The sequence below is a fragment of the Eupeodes corollae genome, chromosome 1 (genome assembly GCF_945859685.1).
Source record: "Eupeodes corollae chromosome 1, idEupCoro1.1, whole genome shotgun sequence".
Lineage (NCBI taxonomy): Eukaryota > Metazoa > Arthropoda > Insecta > Diptera > Syrphidae > Eupeodes > Eupeodes corollae.
Window position 1 is genome coordinate 207608354 of NC_079147.1, and position 15544 is coordinate 207623897.

Below are 15544 nucleotides of genomic sequence, written 5' to 3' on the forward strand. Positions count from 1 at the left end.
TGGATTGATATACATTTTTCAAAATGAAGTGATTAAAAGCCAATATAGAAATATGTATGTATGGTGCTCTGTGAGATGTTTGCCTAGGAGGAATGTGGTGGATTTCCTTATCCAATCCCATAAAGTGGTGCTGATGCTGTTACTGATGCTGGTGGTATATCTCTTGATCGATCTCTTGCTATCGACCGACCAACTACGTGTCGTACAGTGGGACGTATGTATGAGACAAACGGTATATAAAATACATTCAAATTAATTAATTTAATCCACTTATTCCTATTATTATTTAAAATAGTTTATTTAAGCAATAAAATTATCCTTTTTTCAGTAAGTAACGGAGCTGAGCAGTGAACTTTATCTTATATTTTATTAAATTTTGTCTCTTAAAATAATAATTTACTGCATTATTTACTTACTTAAGGTAGCGCTACAGTCCGGCGAGGACCTGGGCTTCGACCAACATGCGTCTCCAACCAGCTCGTGCCCTAGCTAACTATCTCCAGTTTTGCACGCCAAGTTGGTTGAGGTCTTCACGCACCTGCGTGCACCACCTGAGTCGTTGTCTTTCACTACTGCGCCGTACCTCGGGATTGGGTTCGAAGACCTTCCGGGCTGGAGTGTTGATGTCCATTTGCTCTACATGACTTAGCTATCTAAGTCGTTGGACTTCAATTCTGTTAACTAGGTCAGTGTCGCTGTACAGCTCGTACAGTTCGTCGTTATATCTTCTCCTCCATGCTCCATCTAAGTGTACGGGACAAAAAATCATCCGAAGAAGACGCTCTTATCTTTCTTTGACGGGTCCAGTCCTCAGCGCCATAAATGAGATAATAAGTGTCTAATAGATGGTGATTTAAGATACTCGAGAGAGGATTTTACTACTCAATTGCATTCTAAGTCCAAAGAATCAGCGATTTGCAAGAGTTGGTTTTGTTGTCTGAGCTTATAGCGATGCCTAGGTAAACAAAGTCCTCAACTACCTCAAGGTTATAGCTATCCATGGTGACGTTTTGTATCAGAGTAATTGGATGGACTTTTGGAAGATTGTGCCTCTAGTGTTGACGGTTGAGTTTTTCACAATTCTTTTCAGAACGATGTTGAAGAAGTCGCATGACAGTGCATCGCTTTGCCTAAAATCTGTTTTGGCATCAAATGCATCGGTGAGATCTTTTCCGACCTTGATAGAGCATTCTCCATCGTCATTCTTCACAAACGGATAAGTGTGACAGGGATGCAAAAACTTGACATTGATATGTAGAGCTCTTCCCTAAAGATGCTGTCATATTAGGCTTAAAAATAGATAAAGAGATGGTTGGTATCGATTTGAAGTTCCTGGGTTTTTTCTGCATTATAAAACATAAACTACACTAGTTACAGAAAATACAACTGGTTTTGAATTGTATTTACATTTGAAATCAATAAACTCTCGAAAACTATTTTGGAATAGATATAAATTATTCAGTTAATAACGAAATAATCCAATTTGCAACTTAATCTATAGAACAAAACATTTCAAGTATGTAAACCAGTTAAGCTTTATATCGGGGATGACTTGCCAATCACTAAAAAGTTGTTTTATTTTTGTAATTTTGTCTAAGGGTCGTTCCACTGTGCGAACGACGTGACAACGACAATTGAAATGATGAAAAGAGGGAAAAACGCCAGAATCATGGTTGGTAAAGTTAACTTTTCTTTGCTTTTCATCATTTTGATCGCATTAATGGGTGTTTTATCCATGATTTTGTTCTACAGCATGGTTAAAGCTTCAAAATCAAAACAACAACAAACAAAGCAAATATAATAGCTGGTGTCGATATCATGACAACTCACTTGCATTGCAAATGCCTAATTTAGTTACAAAGTGCAACAGTATTTCCTCAGGAAATGTTATGTAATTTATAGAAAAAGACAAAGAGAGAAAAAAAATTCAGTACTAACTTGGTCGCATGTAGTGGCTTGCATGAATGAGCGATGCGTTTTTTCTTAAAATTATTTTTGTTAAAAAGAAAAGGCTTTGAACTAGTAAACAAACAAAAAGAAAACAAATTATCAAAAGACGTAGATTTGCAAAGATTCAATTAAGAAGCTTATATTTAATGGTTTTTTAAGAACTGTTGACGATTTCTGATGCTTCATAATCTGGTTGGAAGACTTTTGGGTAATTTGCGAGAGACAATAGTGTAAGAATTCCTAAAAAGGAAAGTTTGAAAAGTGATTAATCGTACCAATTTAGATTTTCTCATTTTATTCGAATCATCATCTTAGGATGTCACAATTGTCCTTAAAGTAGAATACCTTGACAAAATCTGCAGAGTAAGGTAGGCATGTAGAACTACAATCCTTTCTTAGTACACATTTTTGAAGTACTGTTTATTGTTGGATTTTGTTCATGTAAGCGAATTCCCAACTTCGTTAACGTCGAGAATAAACAAAACTTTTCACTTTTTCAAAGCATGTAATGCAGCCGGCTACTGCAGCATTAAAGCTATTTATTGAATAAGATACTAAACGAACATCATGAATTTAGTTTTGTTAATGACTTCAAGTTTACGGTCTGGAAACCAAAGCCTTAATAAATATTCTTTATTGTTTATATCCATAACAAATTTGAATGGGGTAAGTGAATTGTTTCATCACCAAAGGCGTTAACTTCCCAAAAAAAATCCAGAACAGAATGACCTGAAGAACTTGTGGTACACCCAACTTAATATTCTTTATGACGCTCTAAAAGTGTTTCAAATGTCCTTGCTGCTTTTTCTTAAGCCTTTTTAACATTAACTGTTTTATAAGTTAGTCATTTTAATTTTAAATTTACTTCTACCTAATATTATATAAAAGTTATATAAATAGTTTTCCAACAGATTTTTTTGAACATGTGTGGATTTCAATCTGGATATACTTTTTTTCGGCGGTGTTTTTCTGACAGCTTTCATTTGATTTAAGTTTTAATCATATAATCAATAGACTGACAATTTAACGGTTTCGTTCACGTGACGCATCAATTTTTGAAGGGAGGTTTTGTGTAGGACATTTTCCAGCCATCCACGGCGGCAACTTTTCGGAAATCATTTGTAGAACATAATGCGAACTCTAATCTTTATAATAAATCTAAACTTTTGGCCCAAAAAATTAATTATTTGTGGACCTCACGTCCACAAAAAAAAAAACACTTTTTATAATGCATTATAAAGTTGGAAATATTTCAAGACATATTAAAACATTTGTTGAATTATATATATTGTTTTACTAAAAAAAGACTAAAGATATCTAAAAACAGTAAATTCAATATTTTAAATTATTCCTTTTTTTCTATTGATAATAATCAAAGCTGTTACCAATGAGAGATTTTAAAAAATGTATTTACGTATCGTTAATGAACACTTAAAAAATACAAAATATTAAAATTTTTCAAAACCGAAAAATAAGACTTAAACGTCCTAAATTTGTGAAAAACTTCAAAATTTTCGGAAAACACAAACACTTGCAAATTAGAGTTTTTATGATAATTTCTTGTTTTTATTGACATAACTTTAAGACACAGTCTTTTGAAACTTTTTTCACTCTTCTCCCCATAACATCTTTCCATTTGTCTATCAATATTTCCCCAAGAAAACACAAGCTCGATACAAAAAGTCCCCCACCCAAACCAATCCATATGAGTCTCAAATCGTCTACCTTCATTGGCAAAAAATCCACTTTTGTTGCCAAATCTTCCAGCTTGATTCTACCCGAATCTATGAGCTCATTGAATGATTTCTTATGCCAAAACTGCAACAACCCCGAAGAATGAACTTGTAATATCAAAAAGTCTATGGCATCTCTAAATATGGAATCCTCCTGAATTGGGAAACTTATCGGGATAAAATCAAAAAAGCAAAGTTCACTTGGATGACGAAACAGAGGTTTGGTAAAAATTTTCTGTTGCTCTTGGATTGTTATCGATTTAACTCTGTTGACCATGTAAGCGAAATTAGTGTTGAGAGTGTCCCGAAATATGACATATCTCGCGAAATCCTTTTCGAATGAGAAGATTTTGAAATATTTGTCTCTAAAACGATGGTCGATTTTGTGGAGTTCTTGGAATTCCTCCTCAAGACAGAAGACTTTGATGTTCGACTCGAGAAGATCGTCGAAGGAGCGGATTTTCGCAATTGTGGGAGGACTTGTGACGTAGGTCTGCAAATACGAATTATATGAAGTGGTGAGGATTATTCCGAGCAGACAAATCTGCAGGTAGATGAATTTGATTTTCAGGGGAGCATTTCGCATCTCGGAGAACGATTGTCCTAGTGCACCTCTTAAGCAATTGTCGTTCAGGAGGAATCCCTGGAGATCCGTTTTTCTTCCCGCTTGTAACTTTGAAGTTTCCAAAATAAGTGATAGGAGAACAATAAACCCAACTGTGAGGAGAAGAGTTTCAAGACGAAAGACTACCAGGAAGATATCGTATCGAGGGATACTAGGCTCGATGGGTAGCATCAGACACCAATCCGTGTATTCGAGAGGATATGAGTATCCATCCGGTGGAATATCAGGATATGCAGGGGCTGCTGAAATGTCAACAGTTCCGTTGAGAACCAAATCGACAAGCTCGTTAGATGAATGTCTGGTGTCAATGATGGTACGAAGCAAAGTTATGTTGTGCTTTTGGGCCAAAGCCTCCAAGAAGTGGGCCACATATCCGTTGATAAGTTTTTCCCCATTTTGATTCTTGGAAAAGATGATTTTCGGCTCGGATCCACCGTACGCAACTCGCAGAGGATAGCCTTGGAAGTTTTTTCTTTGATCAGGTACAGTCTGACCTTTACCGATTTGGGTTGTGATAATTTGGAAATGTGGCATCAGATTGAAAGAGAAGATAGTTTTTGTAATTGAAAAATCTTGGAAAAGAGCAAAAACATTGTTCACATTATTTTTCAGACAAAATTTGAAAATCCTCTCAAGAAGATGTTCACTGTTTTGGTAAGGATAACTGAGAAGGATTATCACTTTGGTTAAAATCATGTGTCAAAGACTATTCAGCATATGTCTGAGGATTGAAACATCCGAATGAAATTCTAAAAAAATTAGTGTCAAATGTCTTCGGTTGAATTTTTCCCTCACCGCAAAAGACGAAAGCTCCGAAAAAATCAAAACAGGAATATCCCGGGATAATTTCTTCACAAAATTTAATCCAACATTTGTATCAAATGTATCGTTTGATTCTTTCACTATCAAAACCTGTCGAAATTGTTCCGTCCTGTGGATGTCCCGAATGAAACTCAAAACGGAATATCGTGATGAATAGTTGTTTTTGTTTGGGACCACTTTACCGACGAAAACGATAAGAAGAACAAAAATCAAACAAAATGAAGCCATTTTATTACCAACAAGGTAACGGCGAGCGTTAGCGGTACAACTTATGAATGGAACATTTATAGTACTTCAAGGAGTATTTATAGTATGGATTGTATTCACTTTAATGAAATGCTTGAGACAATAGCAGGTTCTGTGTACGATGTGTCAATCGGTTATAAGGTCAGTTATGTGCAAAAGGGTGTAATAACAAATGAAACCTATAATTTATTGATTTTTGTGTCATATCATGACAACTTGATGGGCATATTGTTTTTATTTGTTAAAAGGTCAAAGGGAACTAACCACGATTTGTAATGAAAGGTAGCTTGTGTTGTGATTTTCAGGAGCAAGAAGTATGTTAACTGAGTGGAACCATGTCAAAACCTTTTTATTGTTTAAACTTATTTGCATTAAAACTTTTTATAAGTAATTGCGCTCAGAATCTTGTTGATAACGTCTTAACACCGGACTTATGCTGTGAGACTATATAACCTATATTTTTTAACTCAGATATAAAACGTAGCCTTGCAACATATTATTATACGATTATCAAATGTGACAGCACTTCAACTTTCTTAAAAATCAAAATGACCGATTACTTGAATAATTTTTCAATTCCATTCATCTGAATTTGTGTCATCTCCTTGGACTGGCACAATCCAAGGCACAATTCAAATGGACACAGACGCAGACATTTTTCTTTTTTTTGTTTTCTTTTCGTTCAACTGACATTCATACGCTTCACTTTAATATATTTAGCATCTCTGCCTGAAAAAATTAACCTTCACGTCCATCACTTTGAAAATTCATTTTACTTCGCGCTGCGCCGCAAAAATTTTATAAAACAAAGAAATAAAAACAAATTAAATTAATTTTCACTTTTATTCAATCGAAATAAATTTGTTAAATTTCTACATAAACCATCACGTATCTTTAGGAATTTACTATAAAAAACTTTCAGTCAGTTGCATTTACACTAAGAAAAAATATAAAGAAGTTGTGAAGTTTAAAAGATAGGCATATGCTGTAGTGTGCGTTCCTTTAGGACTAGGGGAACAATTCTGTCATACAGTGTACGAGTATAAGCAATACTTTAACCGTTTCCGCCATTTTGAAACATTCTTTATTGGTAATCCGATAGTATTTTTCTTAGCGTGATGTTCTATAGCCTATAGGGCTATCCAATACCAAAGGATTTTTTCAAATCAGGCCATTAGTTCCTGAGATAAGCGCGTTCAAACAAGCAAACAAACAAATAAACTATTCATCTTTATCATTTAAGTATGAATTAGCTAAACTGGTTTTGTATACTCTTCATATGAGGTAGGGAGGGTTTGGAAATGAGGAGTGTTGTACATCGGTTTTGAATTCCTGGACATTGCAGGACAGGGAAGAATAGAGCATTCTACATTACGTATATAGTTACGGCTCAAGAACTAATCTCTGTACGTTATAGTACGGCCATAGGTGGCCTCCTATCATGAGTTGACAATTAGTTTTCACAACAAGAGATTTCATTATGTGACTTTTGAAGGCATAGGCTTAAATATTCCATTGACGTTTTTTGTTGATTCTGTTGGGTATTGGCTCTGAAAATTTTACTCGTTGGAGCTTACTGTCAATGCGTTGTGATGCATTTTTCTCACAGTGCATAACATGAGCGCCACTGACTGATGCCACATTGTATACCTCAACTGCCTCCCAGCAGCACAAGTTGCGGTTTTGTCAGTTAATTTGAAAAACGAGTCTGGTTTTGGCCATTTTGTTCGTCCGTGTCAGTCTGTCTGTCTGTCTGTCAATGTGGCGCGGTTGAAAATTCACCTCATATCCTGAAAGAGAAAATTATGCGTATGTGTGCATAGCTGCAACAGCTCTACAGCTCTGCGGTACATTTATGCAACTTTCATTGGTTGAATCCATTTATCCATGATTAAGCCAAAGTCGTTTCTTAGCTTATGTTCGGTTTGATGCATGTAGGTATATAGAAAAAGATGAAAAGCTATCATCTGTGCGCGGACATTAGTTATGTCCGCAGAGTTTTCTTAAAAGATCGCATCTTTTCTAACAAAAAAAAATTACAACTTGAATCAGCGATGGCAATCATTTCCGAAGATGATGGCTCAAATGATAATGACGACAACAAAGATGATGATGATTGAGGTATTTAGGTGGCTTGAGATTTAATAAATGCCCAGATGCCGAGATTGAAGATGCGCAGGAATGCGCGACATTCCGTTGTGCGCGTATCTGGACACACAAACAACTCACACACATATTTATTAAGATTCACCAGATAGCTGATAGCTCGCTGCTCGATGCTAAAAACTCAAACTCAAACTTAAGCTGAAACTTCTTCAACTTCAAGGCGCGGACGCGATCCATCGTTTATTGTTGTTGGTGTAGTTGTTCTGGCTGTTGATCATTTCTTTCATCTGTTTCGTTTGAACAGTCATAGATTAACCGCATAAATTTTCTTTTCTGTACAGAGAAAAAATTAGAAAAAAATGCAGAAAAATTACTTGGAATTAATGCCACTTTGGCAGAAATGGTGATGCAAGTATGTTTGAAGTCGCAGCAAAACAACTACTATATATACCTTACCTATGAGAGGCGAGTTGGTTGTGTTTGGCACGAAACAATTGGACACGAACAATTAGCATCGATGAGTATTGAGTATGTTGGAATTCACCAAAAACGCATCATTATTGGAATTTAATAAGTGTTTCCCAATACGGCTCGAAAATTAGTCACTTATTGAGGTATTAATGCTAGAGGACTATGCCAATCATGTACACAAATTGATAAACCTAACTCTGAGTTATAGAAACAAAAATGTCTTCAGGGAGTTCTGCAATTTTTTACGAGTAAAAAACAAAAAACTATATGTGTGGTTGCGTTTTATGTGATAGATTTTAAGTGAATCCAAAATATCATATCAAAAGTTATTAGTATTGACAACGTTTCTTTTCTATAGAAGAAGTTCCCTTGAGGTATAACTTTTTTGAGCCTAAGGTAATTTTCAAAGCTTTACGAGAAATTTGCTGTTATATTTGAGGGTGGGCTACTAATTTTATGACATAATTTTAAGTACTGTATTTAGTTTAAAAGCATCAGATATTGGTCCTGCACCTTATCAAATATAATACACTTTGGCATTGGCTTTGTATATGAAAGCTTTTATGGCTTTTCATATACAAATGAGCTATCAAAACAATATAGCCGGTTCATCCCCAGACTTAGCTCATAAAGTAAGAAAGAACTTGCCCCAAAAAAAATGTGAAATACCTGGAAACTTACTTATCAAAATAATTGGTTTGTGCGTTTGATAATGTCGAGCAAATACAGAAACCATTTTTTTGTTATTCTTCGGATATCATATTTTTACAAGAACATAACACTATTTAAATGTCCGATTACATCGAGTATGCTAACTTTGAAGGCCTCAGTGGTTTCCGGATTTTCCCATATACTTGCGACTTATGACTTATACCCCACAGGAAAAAGTCTAAAGGAGTTAGATCACTCGATCTTGGTATCCAATTTCTGTTGTCATCTCCGCCCGAGATAACCATGTCATGAAATCGATAGAACAGAATATAGATTATTCTTGTGTGGCACGTACCGACATAATGTTAAAACCATATGTCTTCGGTGTCCATATCATAAAATTGGGTCCACAATAAGTTAATGATCATCGTTCTATAACGATCGCAGTTAACGGTGGTCGCCTGGCCAGCACAAGAACGGACCGTTGACTGCTCTAGCCCAAATTCCACAATGTGTTTAAAATATATTTCTGATACCGAAAAATACTGTCATAAATTCTATACTTCAAATCACTCTAAACTTAGAAAACTGTGTGCAAAAATTCTTTGAGCACAAATACTGTATCTTATCTTAAAAATCTGTATCCTTAAAAACAAGTTTTTAAAGTACTGTTGAAATGTCTTTAGAAAAAAAGCAAGCAAAAATGTTATTTTTTTTTAAATCAGAAAAAATAATATAAAAAAACTTTTTTACATTATCAACACTTTTTTAAAATCATTATTTTGACTAACCATAAAAACGCAAAATTTTTTTAAACCGAATTTTTTCATATAGAATTTTGTTGAGACCGATTTTTATAACAAAGAATTTTGACAAACAGTATTTTTACTCCAGTACTATAACCTATTCAATATTTCCACCTTAACCTCATTTCTACCTCTCTAGCAACATAACATACATACATACATATGTTATGTATCTAGTCTCAAAGCTCCGAATCTTTTAATATCTATCAAAGTGAAAGTTTTTTCCCATTCAAAACAAAAGTCCACTAAAACTCTTCAATTTTAACACTTGCTAAATCTAGAGAAAAAAAGAAAACCCTCCAGATGTGATTAAGTTGTAAAATGTTTTAAAGAAAATATTCACTAACTGTTGTTTAGTGCAAGACTATAAAACCTCGTTTGCCGGTACATATGGTATAGAAGTAGCGGCATACCGCAAAACCATTTAAAATTATTGCTCATACTTAAACAAACAAAACTGAGAAAAATCAATTTTGCAAGCTACATTGGTATTTTACCTACCTACCCTACCAACTTTAACTACTTCAGCCTAATACTACCTGAAGGAGCAACAGAAGCAACCAAGAGACCACCTCATCAATAAATATTAAAATTTCCGGTCAATTTCTTCCACTTGAAAAGTGCCTTTGCTTTTTCTTCTTCTTCTTCTTCTTTAACATCTTGTCTTGTGAGGAGCTTCTTCATCTGAAAGACACAGCAGGCCGAGTCTATGCTCTGCGCTCATCGCTTCGCTCCGCTTCGGTGAAGGAAGTTTTACAAACAGCATTTAACCATAATCATTGCAAATTTAATTACCCATAAATATCAATGTTTATTTGTTTTACTTTAGTTTATTACCCATTTCATAGAAGTCCGGGCAGAGTAGTTGGTTATTGCGGCGGCTATGTGCTACAATGATGATGATGGTGGCTAGCTCTGGGACAGTCTAGCAAATCTCAGCCATCGGGAGTCAAATATGGAATTTTTAAGTTTTCTTCGTCATCTACTAAAAAACAAATAGTCAAACCAGACACTATACGACAGGCAGACACAGACAATCAGACAGACAGAGAGGGGCGAAGAATGGTTAGGAAAACATTCCTAATTATCGATTCAAATTGTATGCAAAGCCAAGGACTATAACTCAAGAAATGCGCTAGCCCAATCGCAATCGCCAATGACATCGCTTCTGCGTAACTCATATGTACACAAATACATAACCATAAGGCTAGTTTTTTCCATCTAGCAGAGTTGGCTTCGATGAGGCTATGGGAATCTTCTATCTATTCTTTATGGCCAAATTATGCCCAACGAGCAATGTCAAATGTTTACTTATTATTATAAGCTGGACAGACATATTGCTGTGATGAGTGTGTCCTCAAGATATGATAAATGAGGTGACCAGGCTGGATAAAAGTTTGTGCTTCTCTAACTTAATATGCTTCGTCTAATTTCTTCCATATTAAATTTACTGAAGTCTATACTGAATTTCAGTCATTAGAAAAAGTAGATTTTTAGAATACAATTCTTGTAAGTTCTTATATTTTCGTGTCTGGCTTATCAATATTGCATGCGTTTTAATTCAGCAGTGTTTCGATTAAAATAATAAAAACATGTGGTTCTAAATTTGAACCTTGTGGGACTCCAGGCTAGTAGATGTTTTGCACCAGGAATGGCTTCTAACAGAGAGATGGTAACCAAATAAACCTTGAAGCTATTCTATACGAGTTTATCGATTTTCCTTAATGCTTGAACTTGACGAGCAGCCAATCAAACCCAGAAGAACACCAACAAATATTAAACAACGACTTAAAACAACAACAACATTAACTAGCGACGGACGGCTAAGCACAAAATTAATGCCAATAAATAAGTACATGACACCCAAGTATGGTTAAACATTTGCAGCATTTAGTTACTAGCTGTGTTGTATATCTCGAGAGGCAAGGTCCATACATGGCACATGAATCAATTGTACCTAACCTTAGCTATGCTATACCTAGGTATCCATACGCCATACCAACAAACTCCGCCATCATATTATAGCAGAGATGATAGCCTCCTCAAAGAAGCTAAAAGATCGCTCCAGCATCACATTGTTTCTACTTTTGAAGTGCACATTGTGTTTTTGCATAAACAAACAGTCTTAGCAGGTAGGCTAGCTAGGTATGTCTCTAAAGGTATGTAGCCAGGCCAGGCCAAGAGTCTCAACTCTCAAGTAAGAAAAAAATGTCAAAGCTCGCAACCTTCGTCGTCGTTTGTGCTCATACACTATGCTCTATCTGTAAGCCAAGGGGCCATATATCGCGTGAATATAATACATAGTTGGTTTGGTTGCTGATGCGATGGGCCTTAGGTGCACCATCATATGCCCCCGGGTGTGCACTTTGTGAAACACTTCTTTTCACTAAGCAAGCAAGCATAAACATTGTTTGTCTTTTGTTTTCGTTTTTTAGTTTTTTTTTTTAAGTTATTTAAATGGGCGTTTGGAGTTGGAGTTTGTTTTTGCTATAGGCCAGGTCTAGTATACCACTGCCTAAAGAGGTTGCAAGAGTTTAAAATGGTTTTTGAATATATTATACCGCAGAAGACCTCAAGCCACACAACACACCATACACTAAAGACGCAAAAAGCAGAAGAGACTCCTATATTGTTGGGTGTCGCTGTGGATTGATGGATATGATGGTTTTTCTATATTTGGAAAAGTGTGGAAAATGCTGTCGAATTGTCAACAGTATGCTAATTGAATGTGAATTTTAATGACAAATTATTGGCTTTCAGTGTACAACTATCAAAAAGGTAGGCTTGATGGAAAAGTTAAGGCTGAAAGTTCGATAGATCTTATTTTAAAAGGCTTTTACTTCCCTTAAGTAATATCCTAGGGACTTCTCAAGAAACTTTGGAATCATATGAAGATGTTGAAATGGTTGTAAGGATGAGAGGAAAAGTTTTTGAGTATTAAACGTTCTTAAGCTTGCATAAAAGGCGAATCCACAGTGTGAGAATTACTTATGTTAGTTTTCCGTGGCAGAGTAAATGAGAATACTTTATCGATGGCACATGCTGTGATTTAATTGTGATCCCTGGCATTAAATTTCTGCTCTCATATACATACAATACAAATGTAATGAACCTACAACATGATATATAATTATAGTTACGATTACAAATGCTTATAGTAAAATGATACATTACAAACTATTTCATTAAAAAACAAGTGGTTCTAAAAGCTTTTGAAAAAAAACAAAAATGATTATAACCATGTAACATTTTTTAAAAGCAACTCGTTCGCTTTGAATAGCTCATAACTATTAATCCAAAACTGTGAACTTTATAGCTGTTGTAAAGGATGTGGTGTTGGGTCTTATTTTTGTAATTTAGTTTTTAATTTTGGTTTAGATATAAGTTAATGGGGATCAGTGTGACTTATAAACTGTCCAAAATTGGTGTAAGTCTCAAGTAAATTATCAAAACAATTACTCTTTCAACATAACTTTGACCAGTTAAACAAACTCAACAATAACTCAAGCAATTCAAAGCAATTTGTTTACTGTTCTCTTATTATTTTTGTTTCAAGAGCAACAAAAGGGTTGACTTCGAAGAACTGCCCTAATGTTAATTGTTATGAATTTAATTTGCTCAAGTCTGCTTTCATTCGTTGTACTTGTTTCCGGTGAATTTTTCAAAACCACACCAAATAATGATGAATTTGGATACTTTCTTCAGGAAATTCAAAGGAGCGAACATTTTGAAAGTGTGTTCTTATTAAAAACTTTCACCGTCCTTAATAACATCGAAGCAACTATTTGGAATGCACTTCGAATTCCGCTATTTTTGGCATCTGCTGAAAGCTCTCCTTTCCTACTCAAGAAAAAGTATAACGAAAATATTCTGTTAATAGTTCAACTTGACAGCAGCCACAATGAAAATCTTCTTGAAAATATTCCGGAATATCTTAACCACATGAGGTCTTCTAAAATTATATTTATTCTCAGCAGTTCATCAAAAAATAAAACAGAACTTGAAGAAACTTTCGATTTTTGCTGGAGAAATGCGATGATAAATGTCCTGGCTACTTTTAAAGACTTCTCGAACACATTAACCTACTTCAGCTTCAAAAATTTCGGAATTTTTAACATTGAAGCAATCACTTGGAAACCCAAAGAAACAGTTTCGAAATTCTTCCCAAATCGGATGCAAAATTTAAATGCAATAATTTTACCAATTATGTTTGGGGGTGTAGAACCTTCAATGATTTTTTTCAAAAATAGAACAGATAAAAAAGAAATCGGAGGCTCTTTGGGTCATTTTTTTGAAACTCTAGCTAGAAAGCACAATGCTAGATTAAATATATCTAATCAAAGACCTGAACTACCACACGGAGAAGTGCTCAAATTGGTGTTGAATAAAACTGTAGAGATATCAGCTTCAGGTTCAAATCTCCAACCTCCAATGGAATCGTTTTCTTATCCTTACTTTGCATTTGGCTTAGGTCTGATTCTACCAATTGAACCAACCATTCCCACTTTTAAAGTATTTACGTGGGTGATTGATTGGAAAGTTGTTCCCCCATTAGTTGCAATTTTGGTAGTGCTTTCAATATTGCTGGGTACAGCTGAATCCATATCAGGAAGACAAATGTCTCTGTTCAATTACTTCTTCAACTTGAATTCATTCCGTGGAATACTTGGACAACCTCTCATGGAAAGAACAACCAGCAGTTATAGCACAAAAGGCACGTACTTGCAGAGGCCAGATCTTAAGGCCGAGTATTTCGATGCTTTTTCTGCGGAACACGATGACGGAACTTTTAAAAAATACGTTGATTCACTTAATACCAAATATGCTTACCCAGTATTTTCCATTAACTGGCAAATAATTGAACAATTGCAGAATTTCATTGGAAAACGAATATTTCGTTGGTCGAAGGAATTGTGTTTGATCGATAAATTACCATGGGCATTTCCAGTTTATGAAAATTCTATATATAAAGGAATCATACATTCTCATATTATGGACATACATTCATCTGGACTTATGAACTATTGGGAAAAAAGATCTTTTTATGAGCTGATTGAAAATGGAAGCATTGAATTAAAAGATTTTGAAACTAAGTCAAGAATACGTTCGATGAAAGTTGAAGATTTCAAATGGATTTGGATTGGAATGGGTGTGGCTTTGATGGTTAACAGTTGTGTTTTCCTTGCTGAGATTTTAGTGTTCAAGCGGAAAAATAGGTAAAAGAATGAGAATGTCATTTGAATACATTTAAAAAATAAATAAGCTTACTTTATTTCGTCAATATTTGAGTCTTGTAACTTAGCAAACATATTTTTATTTTGATCAATAAAGTTCTTCTTTGCTGTTATCACTTATCACCTTTTAAGCCCAACGTTGATAAGTATTTGATTTATTTGAGCTTATATAAATTCAACAATTTGGACAGATGGATGAGAGTAAAAAGTGTTTGAAACGATGTCATTTGCATATTTGAACAAAGGTTGAAGTTAAAATGTGGAACATTGCCACGTAGGAAAGATATTGATCGACTTGTGTTAATTGGGATTAAAGATTACCTCAAACATCATTGATATGGCAATTACAGTTTTCAACTATATACTTATTCTTAAAAGCTTTCACTCTTCCACTGACATTAAGTCACAAACATTCCATTGGAAAGTGTATATTTTATTGAATGAGTTATTTTATAAATACTACATTTGTATCCCAATAAGGGAACATCTAATAATTTTCAAAACCCTTTAATACAAGGATCAAACTAATGTAAGATTTATGAATAAATTGAAATACTATTCCAGTTGCATTTTTAGTTATGAATCTCATTTATACAAACTTACTTCCACTCGTTGCTCTTGTTTTCGGTGATTTTTCCAAAAACGAACCAAATTATCATGGATTTGAGAAGTTACTTCTGGAAATTCAAAAGAGTGAGAGTTTTGAAAGCGTGTTCTTATTAAAAACCTTCAGCGTCTTTGACAATTTCGAAACAAGTTTTTGGACATCACTTGGAACGCCACTGTTTCGGTCATCTGGTGAAAGTTCTCCTTTTTTACTCAAAGAAAAGTTTAATGAAAATATTCTGATTATTGTTCAATTTGATAACAGCCATAATGAAAATCTTTTTGAAAATATGC

At 34.6% G+C, this 15544-nt stretch overlaps 2 protein-coding genes across 3 annotated transcripts in view; both read right to left on the reverse strand.

Moving 5' to 3' along the window:
* Positions 1-15544, reverse strand: part of LOC129953952 (probable basic-leucine zipper transcription factor D) — a 401434-nt gene that overhangs the window by 206947 nt on the left and 178943 nt on the right. The window lies entirely within an intron of this gene.
* Positions 3489-5378, reverse strand: LOC129953953 (uncharacterized). Its single transcript, XM_056067516.1, has one exon. The coding sequence runs from the start codon at positions 5002-5004 to the stop codon at positions 3517-3519; it is 1488 nt and encodes a 495-aa protein (XP_055923491.1). The 5' UTR covers positions 5005-5378; the 3' UTR covers positions 3489-3516.